Below are 27,409 nucleotides of genomic sequence, written 5' to 3' on the forward strand. Positions count from 1 at the left end.
CCTTGAAGGAGGCCTGTCTCATCAGTGTTAGAGACACTGAGTAAGCAGTCCAGCCTTCCTACACTTTGAGCAAGCTCCACAACTTCTGTTTCAAAGATCACTAACTTAAAGAATTTGACCAGTTCTGGCACAGCAGGGAAAACAGGAACACTGAGCCTAATGATTAAATACATTGTCTGATGAATGCAGCATTCAACAGTTTTCATAAAAATAAATCAGTCCTGAAATGCAGGGGTCAGCTAAAGTAATAAATTTAGATGTAGTGAGGCATTTTTTAGATTTGTCTTTCATACATAAAAATAATATCTGTTTCTATTTTTTTAAAGTAACTTTGCCATCACCTGAATTTAACTTTTCTGACCCTTTTTCAGCACCCCAAGTATCTTGTTCTAAGGTTCAGTTTAGAGGCATCTCACTCATTTTGGAAGTGCTTAATAATGCCTCCTCAATTTTTGATAAAATCTACCATGGCAGCTTAACATATTCTCATTCATTAGAAATAAGAATTAGCGCAATTTTAGTCTAATTTCTTTTCCTATAATCCAGCTCTATCTTTTTTGTTGTTGTTGTTTTTAATAGGAAAGAAAGTCAGAAGTTTCTACATTTCACAACTGATTAGTGAGGTAGTTCAATTGAAGAGGACAAAACTACTTGGCAGAGTTTGGGTGCCCAAGCACACTATTAAGTGTCCATAAAAAAACAGCTGACTTCAGCTGTGTTTTGTCCATCAGAGTTTTCTACCCTAGCTCCAGTAGATAAGACTCTAATAAAACTGTATCTTGGTCAAATCAAAGTAGAGATGAAAAACATAAAATTTAAATCAGCTTTCTCTTGGCATATAGCCAACACTTTCCAAAGTGGTATTATCCAAGTCATAAAAATAAAACCTTATATGTGGCAGTTCCAAAAGGCAAGTATGTGTTGTAATTTCCTTTTAATATTAATTTAAGGCCCTAAAGATTTTTTTGTCAACAAGAAAAAAACATTTAATCACTGATAGGGCCTACAGCTCTTTGTCACAGACTTGTTTACTAACAAGAAAGTGACAAAACCCTGTTTTTCTCATTACAAAATCAACTGGCTAGCAGATGAGATCATCTCTTTGCTCACAATTCCTCTTCTTAGTTTCTTCCTGTATTCCTCTGCTCCCTCAGAACGGCACAGCTTTGCTTTCCAACTCCTGCTTTTCAATAAAAGCCCAGAAAGGCACCTCTCAGCCGAGGATAATTTGGAGACTCTCGGTGGGAGGGACCATCCTCACCCCAGCGCACGGCCCTGCTGCCACTTCACAGGCTGCCACGTTGTGCCTGTAAGCCCTGCTCAAGAGAGTGTGAATCTTGTCTTTTGCAAATCCTTACTGAGGAGATCTTCTGAGGAATTAGTGTGCCATCTTGAAAAGGTGCATGGTAATGCAGATGAAGAAGTACAGCCCAAATATCAAGCAAGCCCAGCTTTTTTCCTAAAGGCTGAGTCCTGCCAGCATCTGGATTAGAGAAGAGGATGTGAGACTGCTCCCACACTGTGTGACTAACATTGGATTGCATAAGGGAAGTCTAGGAAGCTGGAAATCCTTTGCTGAGAATTTCCCATATTACTCAGACTATGAAGTATTAAACAAATGCATAGGATTTTTCAGTCGTTTGGGGTGAGCTGTATGACTCATGTCTGACTACATTGTTTTGAGATTAAACATTCCAAATATGTGCCAAGGAACTCCCCATAACAGGTTGTGCTGTAAGCATTTATTTTAACTCTCATTAAAAAATAATGAGTTTTTCTTTTCTTTCCTGGTAGGCTGCACTGTTACAATTTGCTTATCAGATAGTAGTTACTGTATAAGCTTGGCACTGTTTTAAAAAAGGCATAATGGCCAATTAATGTGATCCTAGAATTCAGATTATACTTGCATTATTGCCTCTAAAGATCTAATCTTAGAAGGTGCTGAGACAACTCCTATTTTAAATGACCTCATACATTTTTAATGAAAGTATGAGAAAGAAAATTGAATGCAACTGCAGAGTGAAGCAAGTGTTGGAAAGCTCTACCATTTCTTAGCAGTAACCACAAAATTAATTTATTTGGATATTATTCATACTGCCAATGCTGAGCTTATATTGTGTATATGTATCTTTGACTTCTTTATAAAATTATTTTTATGTTGTGAGGGTTCATGGACAAAATTGGCTTTTTCCTCCCCCTGTAGAATCATGCCATTAATAATAATGAAAGAGGGTATGACAATGGAAGTATTTTCTGACAAATTCCAGAGGTACCTTCCTTGTATTTGAATTGAGGTATAGCTACTTTGGTTTAACAGACCTTCTTGTCTTATTTTTCCCATGCGCTCTAGAAAACATAAAGCAAGTTTCTGTCAAGATGTAGCAGAGACATTTTGTTTCTTACGAGTTTCTCAAGTTAACAGAAAGTGATTCTGTGACATTTTTTCTGACAGGGGCTTCAAATAGTAAAGAATTGATGTGTACATTCTCTGGAGGGATATTGGGAATATTTTTTTCAGATAAATCACAACCTCAAAACACACATTCAGAAACAAGACTGAAGGGAATAGGGAGAAGATCCAGGTTGAATGTGTGCTGAAAGACAAATAATTTGCCTTTGGTCTTTTGATATAACAGCTTCCCTGAGGATCTGAGACTGCAAGGTGAGCAGCAGATACAGGTTTTTTGTAAGGGCAGGTTAAATGGGAAAGAGCCTGTACTGGTTGATCCCAAACTGAGCGTTTCAAAATGATGCAAAGTGAAACCTTGTAACCAAAAGTGTTTAACTGATCCACTTAGTTTGGCTAACCTCAAAGTGGGGAGCAAGGTCCCACATAAACCAGGCTGCAGATCTGAGGCAGTAGCAACTTCTGATGAAAAATTAGCTGGGGACTATAATCAGCAACAAGAGAAAACTTGAAGGGAGTGACCCTCTTGGGCTTTCCCAGTAGAAATAAGGGCTGCATGTCTGAGGCCTAATAAATAAAGAAACAGTGATGAACATAGAATACAATCAGGAGTTCCTTACTGGGGGACTTCTGATTTCTAGCAAGCATAAAATTGGCCCCAGACAAGTGCTGAATTCAAGGAATTCAAGACTTTGCAAGAGTGCTGAGCAAGCAGAAGCAGGCATTAATTAAATGTTTACTAAGTGTAAATTTCTCACCCTGTGTAAGGTGAACGAAATGTAAAAAATAAGATAGCATAAGTGAAAGAGGCCTAGGACAGTTGAGAGAAACCAGGATCTGCATAAAATACACTGAAGTGTATTTCTGCAGAAAATTATGTGATGTAGTGTTTCAAGTGTTATATTCTTAATTGCCTTTTTTATGACTTGCACTTGCAATAATAGAATTGTACAGTGGAGTCAAAGCATTTGTGAGCAATAGGAGTAAATGATATTTGAATCCCAAACCACTCATTTTGGTTTTAATTATTATTTGTTAGTAGCATTCTAGCAGACACACAGCAATTATTAGTAATGCAGTATTAATTGTCAAATGTGAGCTGATAATGCCTGTAGGGCTACTAGAGCCACATTTATTTTATGTTGAAAGGTCTTGGGAGACAAATACTCATGCTGTCTATTTGGAAACCACTTTAGAAGTTCATTGGAAAGTCTCAGACAGAGACTGCAAGTAATCAATAAGATACAAGGAACATCAGGAGGCAACCTTTGACATGACACAGAGAATCCCATTCTTCAGCATTAAAAACCAAGGCAAGGACTGGAAAACAACCTGCTTAGAAAAGCATTGCTCATGCCACCTTATGCTGTTCAGTTTGCTTTTTTATTTCCTTTCCCTTTTGTTACTCAGAATGCCTCCTTAATCCTGACATTCTGGTTTCTTTATTCAAGCCCTCTATTTCCTCTCCAAACTCTTAATAATTTTTTTATGTGGTATTTTCTAAGTAGACCTTCTGTGTGCTTAGCACAGGCTTTGTTTTGAACACAGACCAAGAACCACCTAGCTGTTACCTGTTTTGTAATGGTGGTTTATTCCGATTAACCTCAGCATGGCTTTCAGCACTCTTACCTATTCTACCTTTCAGCACTGAGTACCACCTTGATCCAATCTTTTGACATTTCTTCTGAAACACAACAGAAAAAGTCTCTGTGTCTCTATCTGCCTTTTCAAAGTAAATTTCCCTGACTGGGAATTTTGTTTTAGAATTATATCTGCATTTTCTACTCTCCTTCTTCTATCTTCAGCTTGTTCATCTTCTTCCTGAAGTGTTTTGAAGTCCTCTAAAAGCCTTCATTCATCAGAGTATGTGAACAGAATCTTTGTTCAGTAAAATGCTTAATTATGTTTTTCAGTGGTATCCTTACAAACGAGTTAGGAGCACATATAGTTCTGCACTGGGACCAGTTCCTGTCCTTGTGAAGGGCAGGAATTAAGCACAGTCTTACTCATGTATCTCTGCAGTTCTCTCTCCCCTTCCTTCCAACACTCACCCTCAGCTGAGGACAATATGCCAACCACTGAATGACTTGAAGGCATGTATATGAATATAGTAACTGAATATATGAATATACTGTATATGAATATAGTAACTTCTTCCATCAACCCCCCGTAAAATGTCATTCTCTGGTTATTGCAAGCAGTTTGGAGCAAACAGCCAGGTAGGAAGTGTGGCACTCAAAATTTACTGTAGCACCATCTTAGTTTCCACAGAGTCACAAGAGGTACAGACAATTCTTCTTAACTGTTCTTTTTTATTTATGCGGGACCTTATATATTTACACACTATAAAGTAAGAAATGGCTGATGATTTGGATAAAAGGTGTTTTGAAATATTTTTTTAATTTCATCTGGCATAGAGCTGTCAGGGTTTTGGAGGGAATATGAAATGTCAGACCCTGAGACTCCAAATTTTCACATTATCTATGGCTGCCTTGAGACGAAAGTATATTGATATTTCTGTGGAGTTGATCCTGGAGGAAATTTTTCTGATTATCCTATTCATCCGGTGAATTATTTTCAGCTTTGCTCGTTTCGTGCTGTCCCGCGCAGCCTGGAGCAGCAGGGTCTTGGAGCGGGAGGCAGAGGAGGCGCGGGTCCCTGCGGGCCGGCAGAGCTGTGAGTGCCCGCAGCTCCGGCAGAGGGAAGTGTTGCTCTAAGATACCCGCAGGAGAGCTGCCATGGTCACTGCGAGCCACCTTATTGCGGCAGGAATCGATGATCTGGGCCTATGGGACTTGCGATTTATAAACTGTCAGTACAAGACAAGGAAGCTTTAGCAAATGCCGGAAAGAGCAAGTGAGATAATCAGGATGTGCTAGGGAATTAAATTAAATTATATGAATAACTATGAAGCTTACATGGTTTTTATTCTCTTAAAGAGAATAAATGGTAGTGTGGAGTTTTAGGAGTTAAAGAGTTGTGATCTGCTTGTTCATGCTTCACCTAAATATGCAGCTGTAGCCTTTCATACCAAAAGACAGGATCCTGAGAATAAGAACGCCAGAAATGCACTTGGTGATCACAAGGCAAGTTGTCATAGAGTGCTTTATTTATACAGAACTGGCTCAGCCTCAGATACTGCTGCCAGCATGATCACCCATCAAGATGCTGCTGCTCCTGCAAGTCCAAGCACTGCTAGAGGGTTAAAAGACAAGAGTAATATCAACTCTATAAGATTAAAAAGAATTTTCAATAGAAAATATTTCAAAGTGAAATTTTGACTGTATTACCCTTTTAAATATACACCGCTTTACTATATAGGTTTCTGTTTCTTACTACATGAGATTTCCCAAGAATTGTACCAGTGAATGGGTTGAAGCAGATGCTCTGGATACCCAATAGTCACACCCAGCATAACATTTGAAATCACTATTTTCTATATATATTCAAAGTTGTGTTTGTGACATCTCAATAGCAAGTTAAAAAAGATCAGAGGATGGCACGATGAGTGAAAGGAAGCTCAACTTTCACAGTGTTGTCAAGCTGTGGTTTTTCAGCATCTCATAAATGGCTGCCACAAACAAAGAACATTTTCCAGATAATGTTGCTTGAAAAAGACTGGAAGAAATTAATCCTGAAATAATTGTCACCAAGCTAACCTTAAAGATGAGCTTGATCTGCTAGGTATACACCCAGTAGCTGCACTGCTAAAACAGTATTGCTTTTGAGTAAGATGTTAACAAAATATTTCCTTTGCTCAGAGATTGGTGTGGTGCGACTGATGGGTTGAGTCCTCCCCTTGCACTTCCGCAGGAACTACCCAGTATCTAAAGAACTAAACCCAGATAATTGTGATGCAATCTTCTGCTCAAGCAATTATGAACCTTATGAACATTAACTTCTGTGTTCTGACTTAATTCAGTACTTTGATTCTTAGCACAAATGGTTCTGGTTTTATAATTTAGTCAAACATTAACTTGTCTTCCTAGCATACTGTTGACCAAAAGAAAATATGGCAGATCCTGGAGACAGACTTTTCATTTTTGAGTTGGTAGAAAGCAAGATTATAAAATGAGATGTACTTTTATATATATTGCTGATGGACAGGGGAAATAGTCCCAGTAAAACAAATTAAATAGTTCCTCAGGGAAACCCTAATAGAGAAAATTTGTCTCGATGATACAGCCAGCTAAGGAGGCAGCAGGCCATGAGACAAAAGGGAATTGGTCTCCTGGGAAGAGGCTGGCCTGCTCTTTGCTGTTTACCAAACCTCACCAAGGGCTCTTGGAGCGGTAATTACAGACAATGCCGTGGTGTTGACATCTTTGTGGTGACAGCAGCTGTTTCTCTGAGGTTAGATTACTATCAATGTACATCGCACTAAGTAGAAAGTATCAGCCTAAAACAAATACATTCCCTGCTAGGCTACCACCGTGACTGCAAACTAGAAAAACAAACGGGCTCTTTTCTTGTCTTTTTTTTTTTTTTTTTTTTTTTTTTTTTTTTTTAACACACCTTTTCATTGGTATTTCTACATGTTTGGATTAAAAAGCAACGTTTCCTTTTGTTTCAATTGGTTTCACTTTTGGCTCCACTGCAATGCTTGTGCTTCCTCAAAAGTATGATATATTTTACTGTCTCTTCAAATTGAAACTAACACTACTAGATAAATGTGTACTGAATGCACATTTAAAAACTGTGAATACAATTTGAAAATTGTAAACCTTTGCAAAATTTAGTGTCTTTGCTATTTAAAATGAAGGCAGTTTTGTACAGCAGCAGAGAAAAGGATTTTTGTGTTTCATGGAGGAAAAGCAACATTTTGAAAATAGTCCCTTTTCCCATAAAATTGATGACTGGATAGAGAATAAACATTACCATAGCAGAGTTTGTGTAAGGAATCTAATTATGTTGCAAATAAAACTTAGACTAGGTCCATGCAATGGTGTTACTAATAATGAAAATATGTCAGGACAATAACTTGAATAGAGTGAGCTGTTTGCACGACTAAGAGGAGGGAGCCAGAGCCCATTTGTCCCAGTTTTTGTAGAAATCTAGGTAGGAATCTAAATTTCCCTTCAGGCTTTCATGCCGTTGCCCAGCAGGACCGGCCTCTTCAGACATCTGGAGAGGGGAGCTGCACTGCCCACTGGGGAAAGAGGAGGTGAAGTAGGAAAGTCAAATGAATGATGGCTTTTTTAAAACGTTGTGTTTATTTGTGAACTTTATAATATCCCTATCAGGCTTTCAGTGGAAGTAAGAGCCGTAGAAGAGTCTGGCCGCACAGACTTTTGACTGCTCCTGTCAGAAAGGGTGGTGGGCGTTGGGTGTCCCTGGCCCCGCTAGGAGACCCCCGGTGCTGCAGGGCATTCGCAGCGGCGGTGCGGCGGCTGGAGCCCATCCCGAACGCACCCGCGCGGTACCGCTGCCCGGCATCCCCGGCATCCCCACCCCGCTCCGTCCGCTCGCCCCCAGCGCGGGCCGGGGCCGCTCCGGGACCCGCACCCTGTCCCAGCCGAAGCCTCCGGTGGGATTGAATTGCCTTTCGCGGGTGTCACCGCCTTTATTTTTATTTGCTAACGGCCGGTGACCATGGCTTTCTCACTTCCTCCACCTCCTCCAACGGCTCGGGTTATTTAAACAACGGCACGGACGGGGTGGGGGTTGCTGCCTCCGCAGCGAGAGGCTCTGAGGCGGGCGGGCTCGGCCGCGGGGCCAGGAGCTCCCCGCGCGGCCGGGCGCGGCTATCGGGGGCTCCGCAGGTGAGCGGCGGGGCCGGGCTGGGCCGGGCGCGGCGCTTTTGTCCGCCGCAGCTCCCCCGCCCCCGGCCCGTCAGCGGCGCCGCCGGCCGCGCGCATTGGCGGCGCGGGCGGTAACGTGACCGCGGCGGGCCCGCCCCAGACGCGCCGGTTGGAGCCGGTGCCTCGCGCTGCGCCGCCGGCTGCCGCGCGGACCCAGCGCGCACCCAGCGCCGCTGCGCGGGCGGGCCGGGGGCGGCGGCGGCAGGGGCAGGTAAGGGAGGGGCGGCTGCCGCTGACAGTGCCCGCGGGCCCGGCGTGCGGGGGAGGCACGGGCGGAAGGAGGGGGAGCGGCGCGGAGCGGGGCTTTCCGAGGGCAGCCCTCGCAGTCCCCGCTTTTCCCGTGGTTGTTCCTCCGCCAGCGGAGCGGGAGGGCGCTGCCGTCCCGCGGGGTGCCCAGCGCCCCTCGTCGGGCGGCCCGGTGAGCCTGCGCGGCGGCCGCCGCTTCCCTCGGCGGCGCCCGGCGGCGCGGCCGCTCACCTGCCGTGGCCCCGCGGGCCGGCCGAGGCACAGAGGGACCGGGCGCGGGCGCCGAGCGGGTGTGTGGCAGCCCAGAGCGGGTCTGTGGGCGCCCCGGGGCCCGCGGGCGGAGCTCGCTCAGAACCGCTCTGTGGTTTGCGTAACCGATATCTGCGCGTGTCCTCGAGTGACCCGGGCGCTACAGGTCGCCTGGGGCCGCTCTCCTCCGGCCGGGCGGCACTGCCACCCTTCGCCCCGGGCGGGCAGGCGGCACCTGCCCTCGGGCTCGGGCAAGGTACAGGCGGGGACCAAGTCCCAGCCTCCCGGCAAGGGAGAAAAGAGCTCAGTGCTGAGGCCTGACAGTTCTGCTGTCGGACAGGAACCGTCCTATCTGTCGTTGTCTTCCTTTCTGCTGTCTGGCCAATGCGTTTCTCGCCCCAGCTACTCGGGGATCTTGTGGCAGCCTCTCTTTGTGCCCTGAGTTGTGCAAGTGGCGTCAGGCTGACTGTGCCCGGCTGCCCACGGGTGAAACTGGGGCAGCTTCCTGGCTTTGGGTCAGAATTCGGCCGTAGTGAATGCTGCGGTTTAGCAGTTATGTAGGAGTGATCAAAGTGGACTTCCCTAAAGCTTAATTTTATATTAAGAATGTAATTAATTATGCTGATAAGGTAAACTATGTTTGACTTGGTCCCTAGTGTGGTCATTTAAAACTATACCTGTGAGGCAGTCCTAGAACAAGCTAGAAGCTATGTGGTCTCTTATGGTTTTAAGTATATATGCTAGATGTTCTGCTAGGTCCCAGCTTTCTTTGTGTGTTTGCTGAAAGGATAAGGTAAGGCATCAATTATTTTAGGTGTTTTGGAATTTTTCTTAAGTACTTTCCTAGCAGGGAGGGCAACAGATTAGGTCTTACTGATACGTCTTGTTTAACTTAAATTTTCAAGAGAGCAGTGAAGGAAAGCCCATGAGGTTTAAGTAGTGAAATCTTACAGTATTTGTAGAATTTATTAAGTATTGTCCATCTTTACTGTACATGTTTTCTTCAGTATCCATGTAGCTCAGATGGCAGTGTGGGGAATAGAAGAGGTAACTTGTCTTCAGTATCTGTGGCCCTGAACAATGCAAAGGACATGAAATGAAATGAGAATGATTATGGCACAGAACTCGTTGTTAATATATGATACAGGGAGGTTTTTTAAAAGGTTTTTCTTGAGTGTTTAAAACATTCTGTTGTAGCCAGATAGTAAATGTTTATCAGACAGTTTTACATTAGCATATATTACTACATTCTACTGAATTTTACATTCACATAATGCAGTTGACTTATAACTTCAGTAGGATTCATGTAACTTTTAGAAATTGTACAATATTAACTTGCTAGTTCCCTTACACTTTTGAGAGAAGGGAGTTGCTGGTCTGGCTTGTATTTGTTTCCTCTTTCAGAAAAACATGATTTTTATAGGGAGAAAATTGCCCTTTGTTTTTTCCAAGTTACCAATACAGCTGTTATTTGAAGTTAATGAAAGCACGTTGAATAATTTTTAGAGAGGGACCAACAGTGCTAAAGAAACATCCATCAGAATTTCAGCATTGTAAAATGAACCTTATGGAGCAGTATGTCATTGTCAAATAAATATTTTTCTGAGGTGTTTCTGAAGGGAAATGGAGGGGAATTCTTGTCTTGCTTTAGCTGCTGCTGTGCCTGCTCTGCCTCATGTGCTACAGGTAGTAAAAGAGACTGTGGCTCTGGTAATACTACTTCAGCTTGCAATACCTACCGCTAAAGCCATAAAGCTTTACTCAGCTAGGATTAGGAATGGATGTTTCATGTGACTAAGGGGATAAGGTGTGGTTTATGTGTGTCTTTGTGCTGCCTATCTAAACGTTTCATGCTGTTCTCTGTATTCTAAGCGCTAACCTGTGGGCTGTATTTATCCTTAGGCATCCTTCTAACAGCTGTTCAGCTGTTGTCTTGTAAATAGTGTTATTGTGCCAGTTCCTTTTGCAGTTACTCTTTTTAAAGATAAGTTAGCAGTCTGTGCTGTGGTTATGAAGCTATTTGGTTCAGATATCACAGGTGGCCTTGTAGAAGGTTGAGAAATATAAAGTGGAATTAATATTCTAATATTTACATATGCTGGCTTTAATATTTAAGTGGTGTAGGTTATGTAATTCCAGTTAGAGTTTTATCAGACTTGGTGAGTGAGCTTCAGTTTATTGTACTTATGCTTGGCTTTGGGGATTATTTTCCCCGAGAGTTGTTAGTCTGCTACAAATTGGTTCTGGATTTAATTTTTAGCTAGTTGAAATCAAGTTGTAATTCACTATTGAACTAAATGGTCATAATACTTATGAATAGTTTCCCCAGCTATTTGATTTACACTTACTGATACGAAAAGACTGCTTTGTAGGGGTGTAGTACCTTGGAAGGAGGGCAGATGATGCAGCTCTCAGTAAAGCTGTTACAAATGCAGTTCAAGGTGCAGTGCTGACACACTCTCTTCTGATGTACATCCGAGAGGATTCTGGGGTCTTTCTGCAATCAGAAGCAAAATGTGGAGAACTTGTAATGGACTATTTTCAATTCAATTCTCATTGGTGTTGTTCTGTTTCATAATAATGTATTTGCACACACTGAAATAAATTATGTGACTGCATTTCCATCATAAGGGCTCAGCTTCCAAGTATGCTTGAATGCTGTAAACTGGAATGAAATTTTTTATACTGAAATTGAGAACTTAGTTGACTGTGAGAAACTAAAAGGTTTAAAAATGCTGGTAAGGGGTCCAGTGATACCAATAAGAATATGGTAGTAACACAATCTGGTTGCTACTAATTGTGAGTAGAATTTAGACATTGTTACAAATGCTTTGTTTCTTCATGAGATAGTAGTTTGAATTGTGATTTTAGTTAGCAAAGTTTGGGGTTTGGGACACAACAGCTACAAAATCTGGTGGTGTAGTTTAGTCAGGCTTAATTAAAGTGACATTGATTTTTAGAGTTCTTATTTCAAACCCCAGAAAATATAACCCCTTATTTCCCAGACATTATTGCCTTAGTTTTCTGGAGAAAACACCAATATTCTGTGAGTAGTTCAGGTTGTGGAATATTTATTTAGCTACTTTCTGGTAGCTAAATAAGTCATCTGCATCCAAATGTGAGGATCTACTGAGCTGAAACTTAATAATAGCACATTGTGATTTTAATGCTAAAGTATTAGTCCTTTGAACTTACACACTGAATGAAAGCAAACTCTTGGCATTCATTTGTTGTCTAATCCAAAATATTTGAAGAAGGGAGGGGAGTTTGAACATTTTTAACTAAAAAGTGTTTGTTTCTAGCCTGTGTTTAAATTATTCACAAGATAAACTTTTAATTTCCAACCTATGCCAAGGCAAGTGTGAAACTGATTGTTGCTTTTCCAGTGTCTTTTCCAAGTAAACGCTTTTATTAAACATTAACATTGTTTAAATACTAACTTTGTAGTGACACTGACTGCAAAGTTGGGAAAATTAGTGCTTAATTGAAGTGAGATGGGATATGTCAATACTCAAGTGCTTTACCAAACAGGAGTTAAAAGCAGTGTCTGCTTTGCTTCAAATTATTATTTAGTTTCTTATAAATATGGGGCTAGGGGTTTTTTTTACTTCAAAGTTCTTAATTGATTCAGGTGATGATAAAACCTTGACTCTTGTTTTTGTACTTCTTAGACTTGGCTTCCTACCAGAGCGTGTTTCTGATAATACTGCTGAAAAGGTCTGAAAAACCTTACCAGCTGTTGGGTTTCTTCAGACAGCCTACTCAAAAAAGAAAGTTTTGTGCAGTGGGAGACTTGCACAGCACACTTGGGTTTGATGGGAGTACAGTGGGTGAACATAAATCCTAAAATAACTTTGTGTTTGTTCAGGAAACAAAGCGGGATTACTGTGGATTTACTGCAGAACTCAAGTCTGATCACTTGTTTGTGGTTCTGAAACTTAGCATTGTTCCAGGAGGTGCTTCTGACAGGCACGACAGTGCTTTGAGCTCTCCTGATCGCATGCAGATGTGCAGCCCTGAACTGTGCACTGATGTTTAGGCATGCAATTCTACATCCACCACCACACAGTGTGTGCAATGTGCAATTTGTCTTTCAGTCTCTTCGTTTTATTAAAGGAAGAGAAGATGTAGCTGGTTGCTTTGTCCAATTAGTAAATACATAATGCAGAGTAATATGAATAGGAAGATACTGAAGAGGCTGAGGGGGCTGTACAGCCAGATTGCATGCTGCTGGAGGATTGGTAAAGCCTGTTCACTTTCCATTTCAAGCAGCCTCTATTTGGCTCCAGTCTCAAGTTTTTCCTTTTCTTATTTTGGGGTGGAGGTATTCTTTAAAAAGATAATAAGATGGGTTTCAGGAGAGCTGGCATACAAAAAGAGTGCCTGAATTTGTATCAGATGTCAATTGGAAAATGATCTGTTCCCATTATTCTATTTTAACTGTTTAGATCAGACATCCAGAATCACGTGTTCCAATTTGTCAGGCTGGCATTCACGAGTAACTGTCTTTCCTGTTAAACAAGATGAAAACCTGCTGCTTCTAAAAGGAGATATGAGCCACTGCTGAAAATCCAAATCAGCTTTCTGATGTCAGAACTAATAGAGTGAAATCACATTCATTTGTTTTGCTGCCCTGATAATTATATTTTCCTAGATGCAATTAAGTTCTTGTCTGTGGAAGTAATAATATTCCCTTCTAGAAAGTTCTCCGTTAATCTTATGCAGCATCAGGAAAACTTGAAACTAAAAGACGATTTTTTGACCATTCTTAAGTCTTGTAGCTATGTTTGTACATGGTAATAATTATCTTGCAGAGACAGAATACATTTGGTATATATTTTTGTGACCTCAGTTGCTGTTTCTGTTCTCAACATCTGCTATTCTGAGAGAATGCTGCTTAGCATGGTCTTAGCAGTCTATAAATGCTGAAAAAACTTCAGTATTCTTTTTTTGGCCGAATGTTGAAATTTTAAGTTATTGTACTAGATAACTGTTCATATTTTAGAAAGATCAGAATTATTCTAGGTAGGATGAGGATTACAAATACAAATTAATATTTCTGAGATTGGACAAAGGTGATAACTTGTCTGCCCACTATTAGGAAAAAGAATAGCATGTATTTCCAGCTCTCAGAACCAAACAGAAGCTTAGTACAATCCAAACCAGCTAAATACCTAGTAAGAAACTATTCTTCTGTATAATACTCCTTATTTAAATATATTTTCGAGAATAGCAGAAACATTACCATGATTTTACAGTTGAGAAGTTTGAGTTGGAAAGAAGTAAAATTACTTGTGTGAAGCGATTCAGCTGTCAGAAGTAAATTATTAGCTAGGTTAGGTATGGGTATTGTATTGGAAAGCAATGTTTGAGCTAGGAAATTCATGTAGAATGGAGGTTCTGAACCACTGTCACTGTTTCTGTGCTCTGCTCTCTGCAGAAGTGGGATGAAAAATGTTGGCACCTTATATCTTTGTCTAAATCAGTGTGGTTGAATTCCTTATTCCTTTATTTAGAAGTAGTAAATCAGAATATGAAGGTGCTTTAGTTAATACCTGAGTACATATGGTATTACATTACCATGTAACAAATGATGTTAATGGCCTAGTTATAGCAACATGATATCTTGTGGATGACAAAATTGACCCAAATGCTCACCTGATTTCTTAAGTAGGATTTGTGGTCAGTGTACTTCATTCTGCTGTGACAGCAGCACTCTTGAGCACTAAGAAGTGGTTCAGGTTTGTGGACATATTCCTAAGTTCCTCCTTCTGAAAATATTCTGTTATTTCAGACTAGTTTCCGGTAAGGTTACTGAAGTTGTCTTGGCTGTTTCAAATGTCTTTGGGCAATTATGATTTTATTGAGGACTCTGAAAATGGAAAGAGGTGTATGAGCAATTCCTTGCCTTTTCCCAGGGAAAGAGGGTCTCTTGTTATATAATTCTAACTTTTATGCTGCTGGGTCCTTTGTACTGTTACTGCTCTTGAAGACTGAAGATGATAAGCTATACTATAAATAAAGAATCTACTTGTATAAAAATCTAACAGTATTTAAGTTATGAATGTTCTCTAGTGTTCTCTCTGCTTTGCTTTCTGGTGTCCTGAGCATGGCAACACAATGAATTGACATCATATTTCTCTGACTTACAGAAACTAAAGAGATAAAAATTAATTTTCTGTTGTAATACATATCTTGGTATGCAAAATAAAATAGATGCCATTGATGCTCATTCAGAATGCAGGAGGGATAAAGCTGATACCATTGTCTTATGGTTACGTAGCCATATTTCCCAGCATGAGAAAGACCCAAAAACATGGTTACAAGAATAAAGAAGGTATAATAAGCAAGCTTGAAAAATCTTATTTCATGCAGTTGGAAGGTGTCTGATTCTGTGTTAGCTGTGTTAGTAGTGGGATGAAGGACTTGATGTCCTGTTGTGTAGGATGGTTTCTGGGAGAGCTACCAAAGGTGCAGTTAAGAGATCTAGGCTAGGACTGATGAGGTTGCTTTTGGGGTCATCTTGGTTGTTTAGGAAAGAACAGGTGAAGAGCCAAGGCGACTTTTCATATTTAATGTTCCAAACTTGCTCCAAGATTTCTTTGGAACTTTGAAGTAAAGACTGTAGTATCTTTAGAACTGACTTTAAAACCTAATTGGGAGATGGGAGAACAACAAAGGAAGCCTGTTCTTCTAAATATCACTTGAGAGTGTACTCTGTGCCAGTTCCCTTGTATCTTCCCTGACACATTTGGGCTGGAATGCTTGACAGCATGTCATGCCTGCAGTCATCTCTGGAGAGAGTTGTCTCTTGTGGTTTAAATTAGCATTAGCTGAGCACTGATGGACTATGTGCTTCTGTCCTAAGAAGGCAGATGCATTTCCCATACAATTTTCTGCCCTTCTCTCCATCCCCCCTATGTTTTCATTCTTTTCTCTTATGCTACAAAGCCCCTTTCTTTAGTCTGCTTTCTTAAGTCACCATTCCTTTGAGCATTGTTAGTCTTGCAGTTCTGATTCTGGTTGTTACCTTTTTCTAATTGAGATGATAAAGCTCTTTAGACATCCAGGTTAGGTTTGTGTGGGGATGGTGCCTTTTTTGCTGCAAGTATTTTCTTGGGTATTAGTGAAGCACAGCCTTTGCTGCTCTGAGAGCAACATCATTGGTGACACATTTCTCCAATGATTTCCTTTTCATAGTGGAATGTGTGAAATATACATCTGCTTGAAGAAGTGTAAATTAATAAAGCAAATTATTTGAAATTGCTCTATGGGCTAGAATAGAATGAAATAAAACACACATTTAACTTCTAAATGCAAATCTTATAATGCAACTTTATTACAGAGTTTAGTCTTCAAAATAGTTGATTTGTTTGCTGTTACTGTTCTACACCTTATGTTCAGCTGTCTGGAGAGTAGGAGTGTTTAAGAAAGGCAAGGGCCTCTAGTCAGTCCAGGTACACGTGGTTGAGATTGTTTATAGTTGTAATTTCTGAGTATTTGGAAGGACTTTAGGTCTTGGATTATTTGAGAGGTTGATATAGCAAACTTGTGATAATGTTAATGTAGTGTTTAAGATCCAGTGCTAGAGGAATATGCTGTTTATTGTGGAGTGTGGAAATGTCTTTGGATTTGTTTTAAATACAGAAGGATAATCACGTACACATGTTTCATTGTCACCTGTGATCATCTTCAGAAGGAGCTGGAAAGAAGCTTTCTCTAATCTTGTTTGTGTTGTTCAGCATTCAATGGAATACAGATTCAAAACCACAATCCCTATCAAAGAGGTCCTACAACTGAATCTGTGTATGCACACAGGTGACCAAAGTCATTCTGAATTCAGATTCTGAAAGAATCCCTGCTTGAAAAAAGGAGAGGCAGTCATGGCACCAGAACTCTTGCAGTACCTCGCTGTTTGTTGTTTACAGAGTACTTGAGAAAGGAAGCAGTAACATGCTAATAAAAGGAGAAGTTTTTGCCAGGAAAGATCTGGTTTGGGTGATGAGTGTGTGTATGGGTAATGTTTGTTTATTTTTGTCCTTTGTTTGTGAGGGTTTGTTTGCAAGGCTCAGGCTGTGCACATGAAGCCATAAGCAGGTACTGGGAATCTCATAGGGGAGCCTCAAAACTGCCTATGAGGCAGAACTAATTTTGTGTTTAGTTTATTATCAGACTTAATTTTTCATCCAAAACTTGAGAAGAAAAAGTGATATATGTAAACTAGCTAGAAGCTAAGTTGGGACTGTAGTTCAGGAATTACTTTTGATAGAAAATTGATAAAACAGATAGATTACTTGGTATGTCAGCATCTTATCTAGGCTGGGAAGCAACTGCAAGAGCCTGAAGAGACTGCCTGAAAGCTTGGTGGGTGTGTTTCTCTGAGGGGAAGGGAAAAAAGCAAGACAGGCCACGGGAGTACCTGTCAAGTAGTTGTATAAATCTATTTTGATTAAATTAGTATGTCAGAAACACCAGCTGAATACCCTTTAGGGAGGACAAGCAAGGTAATTGCCTTGCTGCAAAGACATCCCTTATTAAATGTGCTAAAATTCTGTAAGCAATGACCAAATGACAGTAATGCAATGCCAAGTACTCTTTTGGCTGCTGGGAGTGGTGGTGGGTGTCTGACAGTTATCGATAATATTTTTCAAAATTAGAGCCTTTAATTCACCTTCTAGATATGTTTCTGTTGTTCTGACATAATAAGTCTTCAAATAACTAAAAATTACCTTGATATTAGTGATCTTTATTACTTTATTTTTCTGGTTTGTGTCTTTGTATTGGTCTGGAATGACTCTCCTGAAGTGATCATTTTGCCTGGGGCTAAGCTCCATTCTCTCTTCTTCTTAGAAAAATTGCCAATTGAGTTAGGCCACTTTGAAAAGCTTTTATGGCTTTGATATGGGTTAGAAGCTGCTGGAGATGAAGTTTATCAAATCCATTGCAGTTCAGCATTATTCCATTTGATTAGTCCCTCTTGGCATACAGACAGGATTTGAAAGAAAAATGTCTTCAGCAAAATCATCATCAATAATTCGTGTTTGTTGCAATTATATATACTGCATATGGGAAGCTTTATTTCATAAATATAGACATGTAATGGATACACATTCTTTATTGGAAGACTTTGAAAAGTAGCCATTCACCAGACTAGATTTCAAGTCTTTAAATACTTAATAGTGTGGCGTTTGCTTTCTGCTAGAAAGTGTTGTAAAACCACAGCAAGAATGTAGTCTTTTTTCTGGAATCTCTGATAGAGACTAACAGCTTTCCATTGCAAGGCAGAGAGGTGACAAAGCCCTTTATAGAAACAGACCTCACAAAGCTTCCTGGGTCAGCTCACCTTGAGTTCTCAATCTCTACAAAAACAAAACACTTTTTTTTTTTTTTTAGCCTTATGTCATTGGTTGGAAAAGGTGTATTTAGAGATGCATCCTCTCAAGTATACCAGTATGATCTTCACAGAATTAGCTTAAGTTTCATTTTCTGTTCTCCTTTTTGTAAATTTTAGGGAAAATACTTTATCAAAGAGTTTTAACTCTTTGTTTTATTGTACTCTGAAGTTTGTCCTAAAAAGGTCGATATGAACAGGTATGAACAGGTATGCCTTATTCCCCAAGAATACTGCAGGAAGCATTTAGTTACATGACTCATCTTAAAATGTTAGTATCTCCCCAAGTCCCTGATGAGGTTCACACATTTGTCAGGAAAACAATTGCTCCCATCCTCATGTTCATTAGACCTTTCACACTCTGTTAAACTCTCAGCCAATTTAGTGTTAACTTTGACTTTTCAAGTGTTTTACTTTATGAAAAATTTGCTATTTTAACCTTTTGATTGTACTTTGTTGCATCATTCAATACATTCATCTTTTAGTTTCTTCTTCACAACTTTAACAGAGGTCCCAAGTCTTCCATTTTTATGATAAAGTTCAAGCAAGAAGAATTGACTGGTTTTAATTTGAGGTTGGAAGTGAAAAAAATGTTTTTGATTCTCTTCTGTTCACATTCAAATCAAGTATGTTTGGCTTGAGTCAAGATGTGATCCAGGTATTCTTTGCAGAATGAAAGCCTTCATTTGAATGGATTTAGCATCTCTTCATGCTTTTATACCAACAAATGTATATGCAAACCACAAGAATTATATCAAAATGACTCATTTTAAAGGCATTTGAGATGTGTTTTTTGAAGTTGAAGTGGAGTGACTGAAGAAATTGCTATTTTTCAAGCCTGTAGAGCATCTCAGCTGCAGAATTTGTAACTTTATGTAAATGCAAAAAAAGTTGAGTTTAAATGGCTTTTAATGCTTAGAAAGGGGACAATGAGAGAAGCCATTACTTTATCTCTACTTTAGGAAAAACAACTTTCAGATAGTGAACAAGTAAATAATTTGAAGGAGGTGGCATCTTGTAGATCCTTAGATCTTTTACTTGTAGATGTTGGCACTTTGAAATGCTATTGTGGAAGGAGTAATGAGCTGCTGTTCTAATACTCACAGTTTTTGGAGTCAAAAATTTTCACAATCTTATGACAGTTTATTTTCCTTACAGGAGTGTGTTGTAACCATCCAGTCCTTCTTCAGTTGCTTTCCCTTGGGTGGGCCTGGTAAGTTTTTGTATTCTGTTATAAATAGTTTTGTCATTGCACGAAAGGTTAATTGATTTTTGGTCATTCTTTCCACTTGAATGCGGAATAAGAACCAGATTCAGCTATTTGACTTTTTAAACCAGTTTGTCAGCTCTGTTTAAAATTGAAATGTACAGTACCAATATATTATGAACAGGAGCCAGCTGTGCCCAGGTGCCAAGGTGGCCAATGGCCTCCTGGTCTGTATCAATCCAGTGCAGCCGGGGGCACCAGGGCAGTTCCTGTGCTCCCTGTGAGGTCCCACCTCGAGTGCTGTATCCACTGCTGGGCCCCTCACTACAAGAAGGACATTGAGGGGCTGCAGTGAGCCCAGAGAAGGACAATGGAGATGGGGAAGGGTCTGGAGCACAGGTTCTGTGAGGAGCAGCTGAGGGAGCTTGGAGGGCTCAGTCTGGAAGGAGGATCAGAGGGAAGCTTATCAGTCTTTACAACTGCCTGAAAGGAGAGTGAAGCCAGGTGGGGGTTAGCTTCCCAAGGGACAAATTCATAGTTATTTGGGGAAAAAAATTACTTCCTTGTTGAAATAGGGCTTAGCTGTAGGCAGTTCCCCTGGGTGTTCAGGGATTTTTGTGTTGATGTGACTGCAAAACTTTGACTTTGCAAGCTGCATGATCACGTATGAGTACATACTGTTTCATTTCATGTAGCTGTGGCAATGCAGAGCTTAATGGGGGCATAATGAGGCAGGAGTTCTAATGAAAGCTGAAATGTTGACTCTTTATTTAGGTTAAGCCATTAAATAAGTATATGCAATGTTTTCTCCATATAGAATGAAGACAAATGTAAAGATGGCATGTCCAAGGAATTTTAAAAGATGTAGACCTCCTGACTGAGCAGTGCTGTGTTTTTTATTCTCTTTAATTAGTAAAGTAAGTATGGATCGAACCTATGCTTCTGGGAGTTAAATGTGTCATTTTTATATATGTATAACAATATTGAACAATAGTATGTTGTGCCACCTTAATTTTAATTGTCAATACCCTTAATTCTCTTGATGGGAGAAGATGGGGAATTACGTATAAGAATATGTAATACACAAGGGCTTTTTTAGAATTTGTGTATTTTTAACTGGGTAGAATTATTTAATCTAGTAGAAAATTCTAAGAGCCATCATGTTAATGTACCACTTTGATTTTGGAATTCTTCATAAATAAGAAATCACTTATATAAGTTTATGATGGTAGTGAAGGACTGCTAATAATGCATCAGCCATCTCTTTAACTTACACCTGCTTGTTGCTTCTACTGAAGCAGTATCCAAATGTTTGGTTAAAATACACCTTCTCTCATGCTAATGTCACTCTTTAAATTTTTGCACTCTCAAGTACCTTTCCTTAAACTAAATCCATGAGGTGATGGCTGAGGTCTGGTCCCAGAAGTTCTTGGATCCTTTTGCTATGCTCTAGAGTCCAGGCCACATGTTACATGTCTTTAAAACTAAAAACAGTAATAAACGTCAAGTATTTAATGGTGAGGTAAAATTTTCTAACAATTCTCTAAGAATGTCTTTTTTTTTCTTTTTTCTTCTACCAGCTGCTGTTCTCTCACAGGTGAAAGTCATGATCACGCTAACAGAACTCAAATGCTTAGCAGATGCCCAGTCATCCTACCACATACTAAAGCCATGGTGGGATGTCTTCTGGTATTACCTCACCATGATAATGCTGCTAGTTGCTGTGCTCGCTGGGGCTCTCCAGATTACTCAAACCAGAGTATTGTGCTGTCTTCCTTGCAAGCTAGAATTTGACAATCATTGTGCTGTGCCTTGGGATTTAGTTAGAGCCAACCTTAACATGTCAGCTAGCTCGACAGCACCGATCATCATCCCGCTTAAAATCCAGAATTATCTCCATCGGCAGCAGTATTCCTACATTGATGCGGTCTGTTATGAGCGACAGCTTCACTGGTTTGCCAAATTTTTTCCATACCTAGTGCTTTTGCATACCTTTATTTTTGCAGCTTGCAGTAATTTCTGGCTTTACTATCCTAGTACAAGTTCCAGGCTTGAGCATTTTGTAGCCGTTCTTCAGAAGTGTTTTGACTCCCCGTGGACAACGCGTGCCCTCTCAGAAACAGTTGCTGAGCAGTCTGCGAGGAAGCTGCCCACAGCCAAATCAAAAACAGCGATTTCATCACCTCAGTGCTCAGGAGACATAGGCGCCAGCAGACAGTCCCTGCCCTATTCACAACATGGCTTGGAAACAACTGGAAGGGAAAATTCAAGTGTTCTTGACAAAAAAGAAGGGGAACAAGCTAAAGCTATATTTGAAAAAGTGAAGAAATTCAGAGTACATGCCGAAGAAAAGGATGTCGTATACACAGTGTATATGAAACAGATTATAGTGAAAGTCTTTGTAGTTATCATAATAGTAATTTATGTCCCCTACTATTTATCATTTATTACACTTGAAATTGATTGTGTAGTTAATGTTCAAGCCTTTACAGGCTACAAAAGGTACCAGTGTGTTTATTCGCTAGCAGAAATTTTTAAAGTTTTGGCTTCATTTTATGTTGTTTTAGTGATTTTCTATGGATTAACTTGTACTTACAGCTTGTGGTGGATGTTAAGAAGTTCACTTAAGCAATACTCTTTTGAGAAATTGAGAGAGAAAAGTAATTACACTGATATACCTGATGTGAAGAATGACTTTGCATTTATTCTTCACTTGGCAGATCAGTATGATCCTCTTTATTCCCAACGATTCTCAATATTCCTGTCTGATTTGAGTGAAAATGAACTGAAACAGATAAATCTTAACAATGAATGGTCAGTGGAAAAACTGAAAAATAAACTAGTAAAAAACTCCCAAGACAAGACTGAACTTCACCTTTTCATGTTAAATGGTCTTCCAGACAGTGTCTTTGAACTGACAGAAATAGAAGTCCTAAGCCTGGAACTTATTCCTGAAGCCAAACTTCCTTCAGCTGTGACCCAGCTTGTCAGTCTCAAAGAGCTCAATGTTTATCATTCATCACTGACAATGGATTATCCAGCAGTCAGCTTTTTAGAAGAAAATCTGAAAACCTTGCGTTTGAAGTCTAGTGAGATGGGAAGAATTCCATTTTGGGTCTTTCATCTGAAAAACCTACAAGAATTATGCTTAACAGGATATTTCATGCTAGATCATCACAACTCCATATACAATGACGGCTTTCAGGGGCTAAAAAATCTGAGATCAATTCACTTAAAAAACAACCTTTCCCGTATACCTCAAGTGATTACAGATCTTCTGCCTTCTTTACAACACTTGTCTATCAACAATGAGGGAAATAAACTGATAGTGCTAAATAACCTGAAGAAGCTGGTAAACCTGAGAACCTTGGAACTCATCTGCTGTGATTTAGAGCGCATTCCCCATTCCATTTTTACCCTAAACAATTTGCATGAAATTGACTTAAAAGAAAATAATCTCAGAACAGTGGAAGAAATAATTAGTTTCCAACATCTTAAGAATCTTTCTTGCTTAAAATTGTGGCACAACAGTATTTCATATGTCCCAGTGCAGATTGGTGCATTATCAAACTTGGAACAGTTGTATCTAAATTATAATAATATTAAGAATGTTCCATTGCAGCTGTTTCTTTGTAGAAAGTTACACTATTTGGATCTTAGCTATAATAAGCTAACCTCCATCCCTGAAGAAATTGGATATCTGAGCAACCTGCAGTACTTGGCTTTGACAAAAAACCATGTAAGTAGAACTTTGAATTACTACTCAAAAACAGACTTAAGCTGCCATTTCTTCTGGGACAGCCTCTAGCTTTGGTGGTGTTTGTGATTGAAGTAAATCCAGAAAAAAGGGGTGGTGCTTGTTTAATTACTAAAGCTTTGGTATCAGCAAAGCTCACATAATACCGAATAAGTACTATCCTGGTTTGTAATGGCTTAAGGCTTTGACCCAGAGATGGTATAGGTTAGCATGGCTGCAGAAACATCTTTCCTTTCACTGCAGTTTTCAATCCTCTGTAATATTTTAATGGAAGTGGACAGTGTTTAATGTTTACCTTGAAATGTCAAACTGAAAGCCAGAGTGAATGAACAGCTGGTTTATGAACAGTTCAGGTGTGTGACTGGGAAAAGGGAAATAATTATGGTTGCTAACCTCACAATCAGTGCTAACCTGTCTGGCTTGTTAGTGTGGGGCTGAGGCTTGTGACTGCTTTTGAGGTTTATAGTGGTTTTCATGGTGAGGCTGGTTTGGGTTGTTACATGCCAGGATGACTGTACTGCACAGTTAGCTGCTTGTGCAGGTTTCACCACACAGGAGCTGCTGATGCCTCTCCAGTCTTGTTCTTGTGCTTGCTCTTCATTAAGTGATTCTGGGAATGGAAGGCTCTTCCTCTCCCCGCCACCTGCACACGTCTGCGTGCACGCATGGATGTGCTCCCTCTTCCAGGCCTGGCTTGTGCCACAAGCTAAGCAGCTTTGTAAGAAAACAGGGATAAGAAAGCCATGCTCTCAAGCACTTGATCACATAATGATAGAGAAATTACAGTCCTCCTTTTCCTTTCATAAACCAAGAGGATTTTTTACCCTAAAATAAAAAGGGGAAATGTCAAAACATGCAGCTGCACATAGCCTAATGACTTCTAATGTACTTTGTTTTTGTTCTTCTCTTTCCTTTTTCTAGATTGAAATGCTGCCTGATGGATTATTTCAGTGCAAAAAGCTGCAATTTCTTCTTCTGGGAAATAACAGCCTGATGAATTTGTCCCCTTTCGTGGGTCAGCTACTGAATCTTGTTCACTTAGAGCTCATTGGAAACTATCTTGAATCACTTCCTGCTGAACTGGAAGAATGTCAGCTCTTAAAGCGAAATAATCTAATTGTAGAAGAAAGGTTGTTAAAAACACTTCCACTTCGTGTAAGAGAGCGTTTGCAGGCATGCTCAGATAAGTCCTAAGTTCAAAATGAAACTCTGCAATGTTGCATTCTGCAAGTCTTGCTTAGTATCTCTAAAGATCTATATAGGTAGAGAGGAGTGAAGGAGAGAGCAATTTACAAATCAGTCTTAAACTTCAGTGCATTGAACTGAGTTGATCGTATTGGAAAAGAAAAATTTATTCACGTTCAAACAAAAGATGCAGCCTTTTACAGGTAAACATGTTTGAATTTTGGAACATGAATTGTTGGTTAGGTTCTATTGATTGAAATAATTCAGCTAAATGTTTATGGTAGTATTAAAAAAGAAGAGATGATTGCCTGGCTATAGTGAGAGTGTATATACTTTTTTCCTGTGAGAATTTTTTCTCTTGATAGTGATGATATAAAATAGTTCTATTTCCTGCCATATGAGGTCTAAGAACTGGAATTAGTTTCTAAATATGAACTCTTCTCTAACTTAGGATGTATTAAATTAAGAGTTAAAACTATTTGAGCAGTTTAATTGCATGGGGTATACGGAAAGTAATTTTTCAACATAACTTAATTTTTAAAGCTTTTGACAAGTACTAAGCATTAATTCTATAATTGTGGAAAATGCCATTTGAATCTTGCTATTAAATACCTAGAACTGGTTTCAGCATTTTGTCTTAAAAATAGTAAATACAAATTGAATTGTTGCCTAGAAATTGGGAGGAATCAGAAGAATCTGAAGTAACTGTTGTGCGCATGTCCTAGAGAACCAACCTTACATTACTGATCTTCAGAAACAATGATGGCAAACAGAACACAGTATAGTTGCAAAGTTGTCTTCTGTATGTTGTGAGCATCCCAGGTGTTAGTGTAGTGTATGTTGCTGATTAATATAACTTCTCATTACTGATTGCCTTAGTGCAGCTTCTCTACACCCACTTATTGGGGAGAGGATGAAGGAGGTTTGAGGTTTGTATTAGATAGGGACAGAAAGACACAGATAAAACTAAATAATCACACAACTTATAGACATTTGGGAGGAAAAGACAGGAAGCATTATAAGCTTTGCCTCCTCTAGGGATGTAATAATTTCATAAATCATAGTGGTGAGATAAACTCCTATGCCATCCTTAATACTTGCAAAACTGGATGGAAATAAAATGTTTCCTGACTTCATTCTTCTGCTGTGCGCTGTTTTATTATATTTGAAGTCTTAATTCTCATGATGTTTTATCATGTTCACTAAAAACATAAGTTATGCCCCTGGGGAAAGAAAAGGTTAGCATGCTTTTGAAAAATGCATTTTAAAATTTTAACATAATAGAGTTTTCAAAAACCAGTCTCAGTTATGGGTTAAACAGATGTAAACTGTGCCCTTAACGACTTTGTGTTCAACAAGTGTGCTAACAAACTGCATTCCAGTTTGTAATAACAAATCATCACAGATAAAACTAGTTTTACTACTAAACTACTTTTAGTCATCTCCTGCTCCTATTCCACTGCCAGTTTTGTGGAGTGTAAAGTTTATTTTGAATGAAAATGCCCAAACAAGTCTGATCAACATGAAGGTAGGAGCTCCTTTGCAGGAGCAGTGCAAGAGGTGCATATTTATCCACTGTATTGATGGCATTCCAAATACCTTTGTAGTTGGAGCACTTATCTTCTCAGGGAACCAAAATGTGGTAAAACTATTGCTTTCTATGTAATTCTAGAAATGTTTAGTTTAAACTGGTTAGTTGAGTTTATGTGCAGACCAGTGCTGCTGGAACAGTGTTTTATAATGTCCATATGTAACTCCTCCAAACTCTGATAACTGATCTTGAGTCGTATAACAGTCCCATAGGAATTGACATGGTTCATCAACAGAGCTGGTTGTGGTACGTGTGATTAAATCACAATGCATTGATTTACACTCCTGTGGCAAGATTAGTTTTAATAATTGCAATAGGCCTGTCTGGACTTCATAACTTAACGTTGAAGAACACTTTATGCCAGTATTTGACACTTAAGACTTGCAGTCTAATAGTTTATATCAGATTAAATGAACATTTTCTTTAAAGCTTTTTTCTAAATTAGGAAGCTGTGTTGAAAAAGTTAAATCAGCAAGTAATTAAATTGGCCAGTAGCTTCAACTTTTTAGGAATGCATCACTCCTTTTTCCATATTCAACCAAACTGATGAAGGTGAAAAATTATCTTAAATGTTCATTTTACTCTAGTTCTGTCAGGAGTGAAGTAACGTAACTTGGAGAAAGGTACTTAATTTCTAAAATGGTAGAGGACTTGAGGGATCACTCAAATGCGTAATTAATAGTAATATTGTTTTATAGGCTAAATGGGTTACATTTTTTGCAGAATTTAGTTTGTTCACTCTGCACCCCCTCAGGAGGGTTGGATTATTTTAGCTGCCTGTTTGGGTGTTTAAAAAACACACAGACAAAAGCTGGACAGTGTAAAGGCTATGATATCTAGCCTTGTTTTCAAACCACAGCGTGCCTTTACTATCCCTTTTGTACCACGAAAATCCAAGTGCTTAGAATTGAGGATGGACACAAATGTAACTCTGAATTCCTTGAATTCACTTCAGCCATTACCTTAATATTCACTATTTCTTCAAAATGAGGGAATTTTCAGGGAATCAGTTTATGAGTCCACTGTCAAACTTTGTACAATAATATTGTTGGCATCTAGTCTTTGTATAAATAATAATTTCCAATCAAAAAAGGTTTTTCAACTTGTTTGTGTTGTATTTTGTTTAAGAACTTTGTATTGTGACCTTCCGTATCGTGAACATTTTGTTTAAAGATTAAATTTTTGTTTGCATTACAATTCTATGAACTGTTCTTTATTTTTCATAAGAGATGTGGCATTTAATGCAAAGTTCAGAAGTTCACTTCCAGCTGTCTGTATCTGTGTGGCAGCAGCTCTGTCTTCTACAGGAAAGTGTGAAGATAATGAACAGCAGTGGGAAATTAATGCTATGGTCTGTGTCAAAATGATTTTCGTATTCTGGATTTGGAGAGAAGTTCTTGTGTTGATTTAGAACAAAGCTTCCTTCTTAACTGTTGCTACAGAACCTTCTCCAAGTCTCCCTCTTGAAATTTTGTGAGTATCAAATGCAGACTTGAATTGTACTGGGAGAAGCAGCGGATTCTCTCTCCAGCTTGGCTTGTGGAGCTAAACTGCCATAAATAATGCTGCTTATAG

At 39.4% G+C, this 27,409-nt stretch overlaps 1 protein-coding gene across 2 annotated transcripts in view; it reads left to right on the top strand.

The window, feature by feature from the left end:
• The window catches only part of LRRC8B (leucine rich repeat containing 8 VRAC subunit B), a 29,127-nt gene extending 2,096 nt beyond the window's left edge, over positions 1–27,031 (top strand). Inside the window, exons 1-5 of one of the 2 annotated variants that reach the window (XM_063407458.1) lie at positions 8,273–8,419; positions 19,253–19,307; positions 20,119–20,218; positions 20,882–23,040; positions 23,980–27,031. In XM_063407458.1, the coding sequence (XP_063263528.1) occupies positions 20,908–23,040; positions 23,980–24,252 (2,406 nt within the window). In that variant the 5' untranslated portion in view covers positions 8,273–8,419; positions 19,253–19,307; positions 20,119–20,218; positions 20,882–20,907 and the 3' untranslated portion in view covers positions 24,253–27,031. Of the gene's footprint in view, positions 1–8,272; positions 8,420–19,252; positions 19,308–20,118; positions 20,219–20,881; positions 23,041–23,979 lie in introns of those variants that run through there. The other variant, XM_063407459.1, reaches the window with a different exon arrangement.
• Positions 27,032–27,409: the final 378 nt, after the last annotated feature.

This window comes from Prinia subflava, chromosome 10, assembly GCF_021018805.1.
Source record: "Prinia subflava isolate CZ2003 ecotype Zambia chromosome 10, Cam_Psub_1.2, whole genome shotgun sequence".
Lineage (NCBI taxonomy): Eukaryota > Metazoa > Chordata > Aves > Passeriformes > Cisticolidae > Prinia > Prinia subflava.